The 17,393-nt window shown below is 37.6% G+C and overlaps 1 protein-coding gene across 1 annotated transcript in view; it reads left to right on the top strand.

The window, feature by feature from the left end:
- ST8SIA1 (ST8 alpha-N-acetyl-neuraminide alpha-2,8-sialyltransferase 1) overlaps positions 1-11,905 on the top strand; it is a 135,215-nt gene extending 123,310 nt beyond the window's left edge. The window contains exon 5 of the mRNA XM_037144803.2: positions 3,931-11,905. Within this exon, the coding sequence (XP_037000698.1) occupies positions 3,931-4,417 (487 nt within the window). The 3' untranslated portion in view covers positions 4,418-11,905. The remainder of the gene's footprint in view (positions 1-3,930) is intronic.
- The last annotated feature ends 5,488 nt before the right edge of the window (positions 11,906-17,393 follow it).

Here is a 17,393-nt window from a genome sequence, read left to right as displayed (position 1 = left end):
GGCAAGAATAGTATGGGAAATATAGAATCTAAAGAACTTGAGACACACGGTCATAAACTAAAGGGGGGTTAATGGTGGGGACGGGGGGGTAGGGTGAAGGGGAATGGAGGGGGGAATAGAACAACTGTAACAGCATAATCAATAAAAAAATTTAAATAAATTTAAAAAAAGAAAAAATATTTTACTTTGTAAAAGATATCTGTAAATGTCTGATAACTTTGTTTTTAGTTTTCTCTTGTAACATGAACTTTAAATAATTATCTTATCTTAGAATTATTTTATAATTTTCTTGTCAAGCATGAATCTATTTCCCCTCAAATTTCAAATTGTTAACTAGTTATCTTGGCATCGTTTGTTAGCTAATTTAAAAAATTTCATTCATTATGTCTCTAATATCACATATTAAATTTATTTGTATTATGTGCTGCATTTCTATGCTTTCCACTCTGTTTTATTAGTATATTTTTTTATTTCTTGCCAATATTCACTATAGGTTAGGTTTTACTTATAGGTGAGATCATATAGGATTTGTCTTGCATTGCCTGGCTTATTTCACTTAGCACAATGCTCTCCAGTTCCATCCATGCTGTCACAAAGGGTAGGAGTTCTTTCTTTCTGTTCCACAGTATTCAATAAACAAAACAAACAAAGTGGCAAAATAGAACCAGAGACTTGGAAATAGAGAACAAACTAACAGTGGCCAGAGGGGAGCGGAGAGGGGAAGAATGGAGGAAAGATGAGGAGGGGGCAAGCAAAGGAACACTAATAGAGGACTCTTGGGCACAGACAATGGGAGGATTGACTGTGGGAGTTGGGGGAAAGGCTTGGGGTGAGCAGTGGGGAAAAAGGTGAACAACAATAAATTTTAAAAATAGCTTTCTATTCATACAATATATCATTATTCTGAGTTAGGTTATAAAGATTAAAAGATGAGTAAGATATTTCCCTCTCTTCAAAAAGGACACATTCTCAGATGGCATGATCAGTTCATATTGAGGAACTTAAAGAAGACTCTTGAATGATGAAGTTAGAAGAAAGGAATAAACTGTTGAAGGAAAAGGTTGAGTCTTCACATATAGGCAAACCTCAGGAGCGCAATGAATGATGAGCAAAAAAGTGGATGAAAAATGGGAAGTGTATGTACAAGGATGGTTGGAGCACAGGGTGAGGGCATGAAGGGTACTGAGTATGATATGGCTGGAGAGATAAGCTGGAGACCACTCTTTTATCATTCTAATTGATTTTTTAAAAATTCAGTAAAACTCAAAACCATTCTTATGAAACTCTTGATCACTATAACATTAATTATACTAGTTATGCCACAAATAATTATTGAATTGAGTCAAATAATGCCATTTGTTGAAGAATGGAGTAGATAAAAGTAATAAAATATAATACACAGTATGGGCTGTTTTTAACATTGTCAATAAAATTAAGAGTATAGTAAATCCAAGATGTGTCTTTCTTTTCAAATCTAAAACTCAAGAAAGGAAGACTACCCTGTTCAACAATAATCAGTCAGCTTTGAGACAGGGAACATGGAATCAGTTGCCTTGGTTTTATTGGTGCAGTGTTTAATCCTCATTAGTATGTAGTCCACAAGAAAAATAAGGAGTTTCCCATCAGCCAGCAGAACCTTGTGGAACAGGAGTCATTCTGCATAGGAATAAGGGAGGAGTTGTTTATGGAAAACAGAAGGGAACAACTAGAAGTATACTAACTGCTCTATATGTTGCTGGTGCCGTGAGACCTAGAATGTAGCTCTGGGAACAGTGTGGACATTGGAAATTTTTTCTCTTATTAAGTTCTAACAATGTTTAAAAGACAGAAGGGGATAATTCAGTAGAGATGGAGAGGTTGGATGTTCTAAAGAAGGAAAACCCACCTTGAACAAGAGTTCTTTGGAAAATGTGAAATAGCTTGTTCCATGAATGGGGGGGGGAGGGAGCACTCTTCCTCTCACAGTCACAATGAGCATAAAATTAGAAGATGTAAAGAAAGAGATGCTGAGGAGAAGATGCAGAGAGCCAGATAGATTGCACTGATGGCTCTGATCTGCTAAGTGTGTCGCCTGGACACCTGCATCATGAAATCACTGGAGAGTGCTGGCTAAAAACTCAGGTTTTCTAGCTAGCATTTGGGAACCAGTGTTCAAACAAAGTGGGGTATTATCATCTGCAGGGCATGTCTACATTATTGAGACTGAGTTACTTTTGGAGGGAGAGAACAGAAAATTGGGATGGGCAGTTTAAAAAGATGAGAGAGTTTAAAATCGTCAAAGAAGAGACTATTTGGAAGTTGGAAAGTAGGAATTTCTGTTGAAGAAGCTCGCTCAGCTCCAGAATATGGTTCAATGTGCTTCCATGACATCCACGGTAAAGGGATTCCATCTAAAAACACTGCAGTCATTTCTGTATTTGTCAGGGCCCAGTAAAAATCGCTAACACAGGTTGCTAAGTCAAGGACATAAAGAAAACTTGAGCAATTTCCCTTCCTTTGGGCTTGAGAAACATACCTTTCTTGGCAGGCAGAATTAAAAACATTGATTGCTGTATAAAATCATGTGGATTTGTGTATTCAGAATTTTGGTTTCACATATTTATTATGATGAGCCCTGCCAAGATGTCAGGCCAGAATCCCTCAGCTCATTGTGGCTCAGTTCCATTCTTAGATGCTGCTGCAAGGCTCTCATCTATTTCATTGTCTGTTTCCCTTTGTTTTCCCTCCAGCTATATCTGCAACCTCTTAACTGGTCTCTAGGCCACCAGCTCCTTTCTTCCCCAGAACACATTCTAACTACCAGAGTTACCTTTCTGACACAGACTGACCACTAAATAAATGATGAATTATTTGTAATCCAAAGAGTCAGTGCTGTAAGTACTCACTGCTGCCAAGGTTCCCCATCACTACAGAGTGAATCCAAACAAAGACACACAAATTGTTTTCAACACACCTCATCTTCAACCACTGCCCCCATCATTTCCACTTTGCTCGTTACAGGAACACGATCCCCATCCTTGTTTTAGTACACTGTATGCCTTTGTCAGTGACCAAAGTGTCCCTTCTCATTTAGTTGCTGTCCTTCCTGTTGTTTTCCCAAGGACATATATTTAAATGTCATCTCCTCTCTGTAGCTTTCTTGGACTCCACATCCTCTTCCAAGGCAGAATGAGTTATTTTAAACTGAATTTCATGGCTTTTTACCATATCAAATATTGCATTTAGAACATTCTAGTGCACTCATTTATAATTTTGTTTCCACAACTACTGAATTTTTGAGGCCCCATATTTGGTAATTAAATTTTTAATTCCCTAATGCCTGACACATAAGATGTGTACCATCGATTTTAGGGAAATATATTTGAACTTTCACTTCACATAATTCAAAATGAAAGAACACAGGAAAGAAATATTCTTTAGTGCAAGCAATATGGGCAACTCAGCATCATTTTATAATAACAAGTCTTTTTTTCTATGTTGTAGTCACAATATAGCATTGGTTAATCTGAATACTTGCATTGTAAAATACAGAATTTTGATGGGAAGAAGTATTTTAGAAGAAGATCCTTTGATTTGCAGTCGAGGAAACCAGTCCTGTGCTTATGTCAGGCCTCGCAAGCAGCTTTTATCAAAATCTTAACCAATAACCAAACGCTTTTTGCATTCATGAGTATTAAATCATCTTTACGTTCCAAGCAAAGAAAATGAAGAGAACAAAGTGTACAATGTGCGTTAGTTCAGAATGAATTCCATTAAGGAATCTTAACCTGAGTTTAGGATATAGAGGTGGGGAAAAGGCAAACTACATGATGAGAGATAATTCGAAGTTAAGGATGATATGAGCTGTTAATGCCATCAGAAGAACAATAGAGCGGATGTTGATGAATTTCTTTTCTTCAGGTTAATTGAGCCTCTTTTTCTTTTTAATAGGTTTCAGAACCTCTTATGGTCCAGAAAGACATTTGTGGACAACATGAAAATTTATAACCACAGTTACATCTACATGCCTGCTTTCTCTATGAAGACAGGAACAGAGCCATCCCTCCGGGTTTATTACACGCTGTCAGATGTCGGTGCAAATCAAACAGTGCTCTTTGCTAACCCCAACTTTCTGCGTAGCATTGGGAAGTTCTGGAAAAGTAGGGGAATTCATGCAAAACGCCTGTCCACAGGGCTCTTTCTGGTGAGCGCAGCCCTGGGCCTCTGTGAGGAGGTGGCCATCTATGGCTTCTGGCCCTTCTCTGTGAATATGCATGAGCAGCCCATCAGCCACCACTACTATGATAACGTCTTACCCTTTTCTGGCTTTCATGCCATGCCGGAGGAGTTTCTCCAACTCTGGTATCTTCATAAAGTCGGTGCACTGAAAATGCAGTTAGACCCGTGTGAGGACACCTCACTCCAGCCCACCTCCTAGGGACAGTGGAAAAAGGAAAAACTAAGTCAGGGTATTTTTGTTAGGTTTTCTATATGGTTGCAAAAGGAAATAGTGAAGTCGTTTCATGGATTTGCATGGGCCACTTGCAAACAACAACCATGGAAAACTCTCCTTTTAATGTTGGCTTGGAGGACAAATAAGAAGTAAAACATCCTATGAAATATTTTGTGGCACATTGTGGATTTGCAACTAGTAACAGTCTGATGAAATCATGCTGGTAAAGCACATTCACATGGTTTAAATCGAGAAGGTGCAGTTCACAAATAAGATGGAACTTTAGTTGTTGAAGTTGAGGAGTCACTCAATGTTAATAAAGGGAATACCAGGGCAAAGTGTTACTGATTATCAATATAAACTGGATTAATTTAAAAAACTACATATGAAAACTGACATTGGAACCATAGGTTTTTAAAACTTATTATTTATTTTTGCTCTATTTAGGGGCAGTGAGTAGATGATGAGATAGATTTGAAAAAATCTAAGGATATAAAACACTGCAGCTGACTTTGTGATTTGTTGAACCCAGTCTGTTAGCTATAGTCTTCTTCCATTTAAACATGTTAACTAAGAATTGCTTCCTCCCCTTTTGTCAGGTCTGCTTAGTGTGAAGCATTGTTGAATTTAGACTGTGTCGATTCATAGTCTGGATAACATGAATCACTTCTCCTCCTCCTCAGAACTTAGGGCATAAATTCAATTTTAGGTCTTCATTTTGTAAACCTGTTTGAATTATTGTTATTCTAGTGCAAAAAGACTACAAATGTGAGTGCATTATTTATTTGCAAACTCTTTGCATAATTGTCTTTATAATTTAATGTTCCCAATGGTGTAAGCTTAGTCTCTGAAGACAGACTGGAAGGTTCCCCCCTCTTCTATCTACCATGATGTATTCACTTTAAGAGAAAGCATATTCACACACACATACACACACACACTCAATTAAACAAAGCTCATTCCTGTGCAACTATGAAAGCTGAACCCACATAACTTGGTATTAAAAAAAACCCTGTAACCAGTATTGGAGAGCTATAAAGGTATTATGTACCACCCCTTAGACCCCAATGTAAGATAAGCCAGCTTAACTGGTTGCTGCTCACAGTGCTCATACCAGCATGAGATGTAAGCCTTACTCCCAAATGCTTACCCCAAATGAACAGAATTGTTTTGCTCATTCTGATTCCCTTGAGTGGACCCTGCGTTGAGCATGCTCATACAAAGCAGATTCATACAAGTGAAGGGATGTGAGTTAGTAGCTATCTATTTTCTTAGTAGCAGGTAGGACAATTTAGAAAGCCAAACTCCGACAAATTACAAGCAGCTAGATGTGTTTACATATCAGAGAAGGGTAAAGGAAGCCTTTCATTGTCATTGTTCTTTGGGATGCCTTAATGTAAAAGGAGACACTGGAAATCATCATCTTTGTTTTTTTTTAAGTATTGCCAAAATTTAGGTAAACCGTGCCAAAAAGTTTCATTTTTTAAATGGTAGAAATAGTACACAATATAGATTAAAACAGGTGGCAGTTTTTGGTAAATTAACTTAAAAGCTACCAAGATATCGATGCCCTTGGAAAGTATCTATATCATTGGAATAAGAAATTTTCTAAGTAAGATAAAATTTTGAGGTTATTATAGGAAGCAGCAGTTGAAATATGTCTGGTTCACACAACATGGATTATGTTAATATTTAGAATGTTAAGAATCTGAGAGTATTGATTCTGTGCAGAACTGATTTGCTATTTTGATTCTATGTGGCAGCAAAATGTAGTGCAAATGTACCATTGAGTGAACTGTGTTAAATACTCACTATGTGCAATCCTGAATATAGTTCCTCCTTTGAGCTGTTGTTATTAATAATTACCTTAAAAGGGAATACATTTTAACCTATACACTTCATCAGAAATATAAAAGGGCTAATGAAAAACACATAAATGTTAATAAAATATTACTCAAATTAGTGCTTTGTTAAAATATAATTAATGAGCAACATAAAGCCAATGAATCACAGTTCCATTGAAAGGATGTTGGAAATGTTACATCTTGTAGTGACTCCTGAAATGGATTCGTGCAATAGATTTGTACAACTTTAAGTCCATAAATCTGTGGCTTCTGAAAGGCAAAACCAAAATATCCTAAACTCGGACCAGTGATTCTCAAACAGAGTGATTCTCCTTCTGCATCTGGTGACATTTTTGATTGTCATGAGTTGGAGGGTGTTACTGACATCTAGTGGGTAGAAGCCAGGTATCCTGCTAAGCCCTCAAAATGCACAGGTCAGATTCCTCACAAATAAAGAATTACCTAGTCTCACATGTCAGTCAGTAGTGCCGAGGATGAGATACCCTGGATTAGACCAAAATATTTTGATTGTTCCATATTGTCTTCACTTGAGGATACACACATGTGATTGTGTAATTCAAAGTCTGACTACAAGTTAATGAGAATATTTTCTTAGATTGAAGTTTGGGATGACTTTATAGTGATGATTTACAGGTGTGGCATTGTGTTTCCTTTTGTGTGGTTAGATAGCTGTAACTAAACCTGAGACGGGGAGTGTGCGCTTGTGTGTGTAGAGTAAACTTACGCGTCTCTATTGTTACTAAAATATATGTGTTCCTAAGTGAGGGTCTGTCTAGAATTGTCTTGCAGAGTACTTTGGAATACTCTATTAAGAAATTGAGTTCTAAACTTTAATCATTTTATTTTGTTTTTCTGAAATTGAGGACCTCAGAATTGTGCCTCATACTTTGCCAAATTTAGCCAATTATATTTTTATATTAATGACTCTTAAGATTCAGCTCAGAAGATATTCAGGTTATGGTAGACACATTCAATAAGAAATATTTCATCACTTTCAATGCATCTGCCAAGAGAGGACGTCACTCTCAAATATCAGTCTAATTTTTAAAGTTTTTTAGTGACAAAAATTAGGTTGCTCCCTGGAGGCCAAAGCGGTGCTAAAAGGACTGAACATGCCTTGCTGGTGAGACTTTCTATCAGCTCCCATTGGAAAATTGCGTCAATGCTAAGAATCATGAATGAGGATGACTTCTGGTTAATTTTGATTCCACTTTAGTAGAATTAAGGTAGTTGAAGGATTAACTCATTCCATAAGAAAGAAAAAAAATAATTTAGTTTTTTTAATTTTTCATTGAATGTATTGAGGTGACATTGGTCAATAAAATTATATAGGTTTCTTGTGAACAGCCCTATAATACATCATCTGTATATTGTTTTGTGTGTTCATCACCCCAAGTCAAATCTCCTTCCATCACCCTTCCCCTCTCCTACCTCCTTCCACCCCCTTCCCCTCTGGAAATTACCATGCTGTTGTCTGTGCCTGTGAGTTGGGATTAAGCAAAAGTAATACTAATTATATATGAAAGATTTTTATATGGAAGAGGACATTGGGCACATAACCTTTGTATAGACTATTTGATCAGCAGTTTATACAATATTGTGCATCCAAACTGCAATTAACACTAGAAGTTAAACAGTGCTTCCTGAATTCTGTTTCTGTTTAGTTTACTTTTAACTATAGTAACAAAGGTAAATGATCCAAAATGATCCAGATGATCCCAAATGTCAGATGTTCGGACAACGCTCTCTGTGTTTGGCTTTGTGATGTTTCATGCCCTTCTTTTGGCTAAAACCTTTGCGTAGGTTAAATACAAATTATACCTGAAGCAATGGACAACATGGCTTTAAAATCTCGAAAAATGGCTGAAGAAATCCTAGAATTCTAAATTTACCAAAAATATTTTTAGATGAGTCAAAAGCTGTATAGAAGTAGTATAAGTGATTCTAGATGGGAACAATATCAATAGCATCCTTCTTGGCAGCAACCATGGTATTGTGTACTTTATTACTCACAAACTCGTACTTCTGTGTGTGGAAAATCAGTCATGGATGGTTTTAATTTGATGTTTAAAAATATTGACATTGTGGCATTTTTAACTGACAAATCCTTGTTAGGAGAGATGTAAGAGGAAGAAATGTCACAGTCCATTGAAAACTGTACAAAATTCTCATTGTGTTATATAAGAACCAGGGAATATATCTGTTTTATATTTGCAGGATTCCAAAGATCAAAGCTATAAGGATTTTTGTGGGAACTTTTCAAGGTATGTGGAGAAATAAGGACTGAGACCAAATTGTGCTTTGTATTCCTTCATCTTCCCAGTGTAGATAGAGGTTGACTCTCTGATTACGTGACTGCTGATGGGTAGACATCAGGGCTGGAAGTGGGTGCACGACTCTGGGCACCTTTAACTCAGGCCAGGCCTCTAACCTCATCAACAACAACTATAAATATGACTAGCAGTTTTGACAAAGTTCAGTCTCCTGTGTGCTAGGGAGTGGATGAAGCAAGAGGAAAAGAGGAGGCAGCCTTGCTCTCAAGCTCTCAGCAACAAAGGGTCAGAGAACTCTCTGCTTTTGACCTTCGCTTTCAAGTACTATTTATCTCTGTCCAATCCCATGGAAGCTGGGCTCACCCTGGAGTTGAGCTACTAGACTTGTGACAAGAGAGCTGTGGAAATTTGCTGAGAAGCTTAAAATTTTACACTGCCTTAGATAGTTCTTTGTTGCTGTTGCTGATTTTTTTTCCTCACACTTGTGCTCTCTAAATTTGGGTGTCTTGTGACAGAATGCTGGTCACCCTGACCTAATTATGTTCCTGCCAGTGATTATTAAAAGTGGAGCTTTTTCCCCCATCGGGATGGATTTTCTGAGTCCTTGAAGGTAGGGAGATAGCAAATATCCCACCAATTCCTATAGAGCATTTTTTAAAGCCCTGGAGATGAACCCAAAGGAATCCTGGAGCCTAGCGTGTCTGTTTATAAACTAAATATGAGGCCACAATATTTAGGTTAAACAAGTGGAAGAAGATACAGATATATGAATCTACAATTGCCATAACCTTTTTTCTTCCCTTCCTAAGAAAATGGATACTATCAGCATTACCCCCAGGCGAGTCTTGTCCATTGAATTTTTTTACATACATCTTAGACGTGAGGAACTGAAGCAAGCGTATGAATGGGCGGCTCATTCAAACACAACCCAACCTCTGCTTGCCATCACAATAGGAAAATACATGGTTATGTTTCCTTCTAATTTCTTCCTTCTGGTGCCAGCATTTCTGATTTTTTGTATCTCTATCAAATGAGGAATTAATGACTTATTATAAATTGGCTTATCATACCTGTGAGCATTTGTGTGATAGCCAGAGCCTGTAACTATAACTTTTCTAAAGCACAAAAGATGAAATATATTTTGTTTATGGTTTACCTACCTCCTCTGCATTCTTATTGATCTATACAGTGTGCTGAAATTCTGAGTTTGCTTTCCTGTTGAAGTTGTGGGATGTAGTCTATGTTGCAAAGCTGTCTAGGAGTTTTATAGAATAATACCCAAATTTACCGATCATGTCTCTCTGCTTTTATGTTATTAATTAGATTTTCTCCAGATTCTTGTCATTTTAAATGCTTATGCTTCACAAGATACCAATGAACATCTGCAGGATGTGATGTTATCCAGGGTAGAAAAAGTGGAGAGTCAGATATGTCTGTTTTTCTCTGTGCAGTAAGAGAATGGAGAATTACAATATTAAAAATGGTTTAACCAAAACGAAAAAAGAGAGGAAGATAAAAATCAGAGTTTTAGTTGTGAAGGACCATTTGGAGGGATTTTAAGTAGCTGAGCAGAGAACACAGAGGTTTTTGTCCTTGAGTGAAGTTCCCAAAATAAGGCCTTTTCAGACATTTTAAAGGTAGTGTTCTGCCAAGCAGCCGTCATGAGTAATGGTGGAAGATGGTGGAGGAAGCAGAGCAAGAGCCAGGCTGTGAGACTCTTAGGGGAGAAACCAGAAGAGGGGGACCTGCTTATCAACCAGGACCCTCACAGTCTACATGCTTTCCCACCTCCCACCCCTCCCCAAGTTCTGCTCTCCTTGGTATTTGAACCTGGATATGAAACACTCCCATTTTCATATTCCTCTTTGATTTCCACTTTGACATGTACTTCCAAAATAAAATTATTATCTAGATCTTCTGTCATGATGAGGCAGCAATAGTAGGAAATGTCCCCTTGAACCTAATGCTTTGAAACATGGTCATGTATCATCTTATGCCATAAAGGGCTTTTATATTCATTATTATGTAGGGAGATGTGTTTTCTCCCCTATGTTCTTATGTGCACACACCCAGACACACACATGCACACACTTTACATTATTTATGCCCATTGAAAAGAGAAAGATGGCTATCTGGTGGAGGGTGGCAGAGGGTGCCTTAACGTTTTCTGGCTTGGCTCCAACTTTCTTAGCGATTTTCTTCATGTACCCTGGTGACTTTAGAGGTGTACCCACGTCTGTTCCAAGTTGTGTCTTTATCATCAGCAAGAAGTCTTATAAATGTAGTGAATGTGACTATTTTATATAAATGCACAATAGTACATAGGCCTTGGAGATGTCTGATAACAGTATGTAAATATGCTTCGTGAAGCTAGAACCTTCTCACGGGGACCGCTGCAGGAGGGTGCATAGATGAAGAGTGTTTACTCCAGCAGATTCTGGCATTCAGAGAAGCGAAGAATCTATTTGCTTCTGTTCTCATCTGTTCCCAACCACCCATCCCCTGGGCTTTCTTGTTGGTAGATTAGTGTAGATATCCCTCATAAATTACAGGATTCATGATTCAGGATGATGGATGGTCACGGGCACATCAGAGTCAGGAGCACTAGGGGGAAGATGGAGAAAACAGAGAGGGCTAGCTCTAGTGCTAAGCTTGCCTAATTTTTAAAAAATCTGGAATATTACTAGAACTCTAGCTACCACACAGCATAGTTGGTCTGAAAAGCTTTGAAAAAGAAAGCTTTTCTTTGAACTCTAATTTGATCATTGCACACAATATATTATTCCCCAGGTGTGCAAGCTGTTTTTCAAGAGCAGCTTTGCGGAGACTGGAGGGAAGGGGAAAACAGAAAAATTCAAATCTTCTTTTTCATGTAATATAATCTACCAGTCCTTGAATGCAATAATTATGCAAAAGGTTTTAGCATAGAATATAAAATGAAATAACCTTTGAAGTGTGTGTAGAAATACTTCCTCCTAATAAAGCCACATTCTGCTGTCAGGAGGTTTAGGGAAAATCAGTGCTTTTCATTTCTTTTTTTTTTTTCATGTAAAATAGAGCGGGTAAGAAAAAAATCTGTAATTGGTACTTTTCATAGTGTGACTGGAAAAAAACCGTACCTATCTCTGTTGGTTCTGCTGAATTGTTTCTTTCCACAGAATCTAAATGCAAAGTTGTTGGAAGAGGTTTGCTGTAAAAACACGTCTTTTTCTTTAGTGTGTTCATTGTAGTTATGGCTGGTAGTGAGAAGGTTCCGTAAGTCTCAATTTCTCTACCTCCCTTACTTGGAGAAAACTTGGAAATGTACCCTGTGAATAAAATGATTTTTTTAAATAGTTCGTGAAGTCTTTTTATTTCCCAGAAGGGTGTGGGTAATCCTATATCCTTTTCTGTTCCTCCTTTATTTTGTATCCATATCAGTAACACCGATTTTTTCTTTCTTCTGGATGAAAATTCATGCTGCTTAGCGAGAAAATTCCCTGAGAAATATAGTATTGTAGATGCCATAAACAGAATGTAAGAACACCCTTGGTATATCTTACATGGGGGAAAGAAACTCTCTATTGCACAAATTAAAATAGAAAGGATATTGAACATTTATTTCCTATGACATACGTACATGAGCTTACTCTGTGTAGCAGTAAACATTTTCCTTTATGTAATAAGTCAAAACCAGTAAATGTGTCCTAGAGACAGTTTAATACATTCCTAATAAGATTCAAAACATTCAGATTCTCCTTTTGCTCACATGGGTGACTTTGATAAGCCCTGTGTGCCTTCATGTCTGAATTATTTAGATAATTGCTGCAAACTCCCATTCCTCTTGGGCTTGAATGGCCCGGGTCTGCCAGATGCTTTCTCAGAGGGAGGGACATCAGGAAAAGTGAACTTGGTTTGTCCTTGGCCATACATTTCTCCTCAGAAATTGATTAGGGTATCTTATGCAGATCTTATTAATTCTTTGACTTTCTTCTCACACAACAGCCTTTTGGACTACAGCTATTTTAGGAAAGTACATTTTATTACCTAATGTTAAATGTTCATGATGTTTAGCTGAATCATTTGGGAGAGGAGATGAAGCTCTAGCACAAATGTGGATACCCCAACCTATTCTCAGACCATATGAGTGAAACAGATTTAACTTGTTTTCAACAACTATCATTAAGTAAAAAAAAAAATCTAAATATTGCTGAGTCCTGCTGCTCTACTTTGTTTCAATTAAAGCATTCAGAAACAGATATTAAGAATGCAAAGGCATTAATTACTCAAGAATTCCAAAACCTAAAATGAGGGTAATTACAAGTCACAGACTATATTTTTACTTGAAAACTTATTATTTTGGATACACACTAAGATTCTTGATGATATGAAAAACTAACGATGGAGGCTGATTTAGCTGAATCTCCTGAAGTTAATCATGAATGATCAGGAGAACATGGGATGAATAGAGACTATCTCTAATTATCCTTAACATTTATAAATCCAAACCATATTATCTTGCTTCTAGGACTTCAAAAATGTGGTGGAACAAGCCCTTTGTTATTTCTTTTATATAGAGAGAGTGAAAGTTATTTCTTTTTTTCCACAAGAGTCATAGTTTCCAAACATGAATTCAGAAAGGCTCAATATTTGTGAATTTTTTTCATGATAAAGCAATCAAGAGTTTGTCTTAAGTTAGACTTCAATCAAGAAGATTTCAACCTTTTGTAAGGGGGGAGGGGGCAATAAGAATGGAGTATGAGTATTTATTTGGTGGGTTCACCGGAATCAACTTCCCACCAGGCGCATTGTGGATCTCCTGGAAAATGGTTTTCTACTGAGGGTTCAACGTTGGCCTTTTCTATTATTTGTTGGGCACTCAGCAGTGGTGGAAGCCAGATGATTGATTCCATGCATAACTTTCATACTTGCTACCAAAACCATTTTGTATGGAAGTCCATTGAGAAAGTAGTGGGATGAGAAAAGAGATTAACTTGTATCCAGTCACCATACCAGACAGAATGGTTAATGCCTTGAGAGGTCAAGAATGGATATCACAGAGCATGCAGCGATTTCTTCTCATGGAAATAGGCACTGATCCTGGGTTTGCCTTTCCTGCCCTCAACCCTTCTGCCAGCCTGGGCATCCATGAACTTCCAAAATGACTTATGTACCATATTGGGATCATATAATATGCAACATTCTTTTGACCAAGGGACACATTTTATAGCAAAAAGAAGGGTAGAAAGGAGCTTATGGAATTAACAATTACTGTTCTGTACTATATTATGCAGAGCATTCATTTTCAATGAAAGTGATATTGCCTCTGCAAGAAAAAAAATGGTTTTAGAAGGCAAAAAATTTAAAATATTACAATGTTTGGGGGAAACATCTTAAAAGTTTCCTTTAGGGCAAGAGTAAGGAAGAAATGGATAAAATTTTTTAAAAATAAATTGAATAAAACTTAAAAAAATTCTATAAACTAGTAGGCTAAGAGGCTTGATCAAATTCAAGTTCAAATTTTTGGTCAAGATAACTTTGTATGTAGGTAGTGTTGCTTTTCTTTGGCAATCATAAATCAAAAAATTACAGAGCAAATAGCTTATATACAATACAGATTTGGGTTTTTTTAATTTAAAAACATTCAAAACTTTCATTTTGTTTCACATTTTTTATTGTTGTTCATGTATAGCTGTCTCCGTTTCCTCCACCACTCAACCCTACCTCAGCCATCCCCGCTTCTCACGCTTGATCCTACCTCACTTTGGTTTTGCCCATGTGTCCTTTATACACATTTCTGAAAACCATTTCTCCTTCCCCTTACCCCTGCTACCCCCTCTCACTTTTAGGTTTTTTAAACTTCAATTTCAAGGAACAAATGTCACCAAGAGGAACTATACTTGCTGGTTTCTTTACTTCATGGATATCATTAATAGTGGAAGCATGATTCTATCAGAAGGGTGCTGAACTAGTGTGTAAAGAGCCTGGATTATCATACTGGCTTGGCCGGATCTTTTCAAGTCCATCAAATAAAAAATTCTAATACTAAGATTACTTCTTCAGCTATGTTTTCATTCACTCAGTTATTTAATTCCTTGAACAAGCAGTCTGAAGCTTCTAAGCCCCTCATTTGAAAAGGACTTCTAAAGTCTAGGAACATAGTCATTCAGATGGCCACATGTTTTTTTGTAAACTTGACACAAGACATTTTAACCACATCTGGATAATGATTGTGTCTTTTTCTTTTCACCTTCCCATCTGTCACACTTTTGTTGTGCTCATTAGTGTTGGAGTAGTCACAGGCACTTTTAGAATCCAGCTAAGGGGAAGTTGAACTGGAAGAGCTATTTAGTGAGGGCTTTCTGGGAGAAAACAAAGGTTAGAGAAATGCTGATCTAGAAGCAGCTGCATTAGAGAAGGTTGTCAGGGCCTACTAGAGACGCATTTTATGGACCATGTGAGAGAGCATGTCTTAGGAGGTTGTGGTACCGTCTTATAAAGTGTCGTGTATGTTTCAGACAGTGACCAATTTCTCCCATATATATTGTATATATTTGAATCATATTTAGAATATTTGGTCTGGAGACCAAGGAATAAAAGAAGTGACTACCACAAATTATATGTTGTGCTTTTATTACTATTAATTCAAAATGCTTTTGAATTACCTCATAATTCTTGTTTGACCCAGGTGTTTTTAGAAGTTTATATTTTAATTTCCAAATGTATAGGGATTTACTGGTACCTTTTTAATCTTTTCATCTCTAATTAAATTTTGTCATGATCAGAGCATATACTATGATTTTACTTTTTTGAAATTTAATGAAACTAGTTTTTTGGCCAAGCTTCAATGAGTACCTCAGAGGGATGTCTACTCTACGGTTGTCAGCCACGGTGTCCTGAACCTGTTCATAGACCAAGTGTATCCTCACTGACCATGTTAAGGAGTTAGTATCCTAGCATGATATGCCTGGTTCTCCTTTATTCTATGACTCTTAGCTTTACATACTTCGCAGTTCTGTCATAAATACATTCATTGAGGAGTCTGATTTTATGCCAAACTACTAGGTGTGGCACTTCCTGCCTGACCAGGCCTTGCAAGGGGAGCTGTGCTGCCCACACAAGATCTGTACACAGCCAGTGTGCTGGTTTACTGGGGTGAACCGCAGTTAAGAACTTTGGACCCCCTGGGACAGCCATTCTCATTTGCGTGCCTGCATTCCTAGCCCAACATCTTCATTGGCAGGCCTCTTGGTCAGGGCTTTCAGCTGAAATGCTTTTCTCTGCTTTGATGCAGCACCTTTTCACTCCCAGCCTTTCCCTCTCTCCCTCCTCTTGAGCCACATGTCTGAAATGATGCAAAAGCCTTTGTTAGGGCTCCTCACCAGTGAGGTGATTCTCCCATCTCCACTGGGAAAACGTCAAACCCTGTTTGTTAAAAATTGTACTTTTCAGTTGTAGTTGCATTCAATGTTATTCTTTATCAGTTTTAGGTGTACAGCATAGTGGTCATAAACTTTGTAAAGTGTTTCCCCTGATATTTCCAGTACCCACCTGGCCTTGTACACAGTTACCACAATATTATTGACTATATTTCCTAGGCTGTACTTTACATCCCCATGACTGTTTTGTAATTGCCAATTTGTACTTTGTAATCTCTTCAATTTTTCACCCAGTCACCCAACCCCTCTCCTCCCTGGCGTCCAGTAGTCTGTTCTCTGTGTCTACGAGTCTATTTCAATTGTGTTTGCTCGTTTATTTTGTTCTTTAGTGGTGCCTGTTTTTACCTTTTGCTTGCAACACCACAGTCAGTGAATAAGCCTTCATTGTCACCTTTAGTCTGGCTCAGTGTCCTAATTGACCACCTCGACACCCATTTCTTCAAATGCACATCAAGACGTGAGTTCATGAATTGACCATTTTATTTATTAGATTCTTTCCTTTTTTATTAGTGGTTAACAAAATTATACAGGTTTTAGGTGCACAATTCCACAAGACATCATCTGTCCACTGTACTGGGTGTTTACCACTGCAAGTCAGGTCTCCTCCCACCACCATTTAGCCCCCGATACACCTCCACCTCCTTCCACCTGTACTTATTTTTAAATGCATCTTCTGTACACAACATATAGTTGGATCTTGCTTAGTTTATATCTGTTCTGACAATGTCTACCCTTAATCAGAATGTTTAGCTTTATATACAATACAATCATGTATGTGGCTAGGTTTAAACCCACCATCTTGCTGTTTGTTTTCTGTTGGTTTTACTCTGTTTCTTTTTCTTCAAATGACACTTTCTTGCTTTCTTTTAGATGAATCATGTATTTTCTTAGTATCTCATTTTATCTCTTCTATTGGCTTTTACTTTATAATTTTATTTTAGGTGTTGCTCTAGGTATTATAATATGCATCTCTAATCACAGTATATAACTAGATGTAATAAAAGAAGGTTACAAGTGGATAAACTGTTACAAAACAAGAGGAGGTCCGAGGGAGGGGCAATACAATATTTGGCCCACCTAGGGATGCCCAAAACTGCTATACAACAGGGGCCCCTCCCGAAAACAAAATACTAAAATCTACTGGGCCCTTCTGTCCGCCGCCAATTGGAAAGACATCTCTTAATGCCAGAGATTTGTGAAAAGGAAACAAAATGTTTATTTAATGCTATTCAGGCCTAATGCCTCCACTAAAATATTAAAGTCCTTTAGGTTGAACACCTACACCCACACAGCGTTCCCTTCTCCCACTGTCCCAACTCCGGGTACCGTAAATCAGGAAAAGAGCACACGTCTGTGTTGCAGGCCGCTGGTACCGTCAGCTGTGTCACTGTGCAGGATCTCGAGT

The sequence above is a fragment of the Artibeus jamaicensis genome, unplaced genomic scaffold, assembly GCF_021234435.1.
Source record: "Artibeus jamaicensis isolate MK-2021 breed Jamaican fruit bat unplaced genomic scaffold, CSHL_Jam_final contig_233, whole genome shotgun sequence".
Classification (NCBI taxonomy): Eukaryota; Metazoa; Chordata; class Mammalia; order Chiroptera; family Phyllostomidae; genus Artibeus; species Artibeus jamaicensis.
This window is presented reverse-complemented; position numbering and strand designations above follow the sequence as displayed.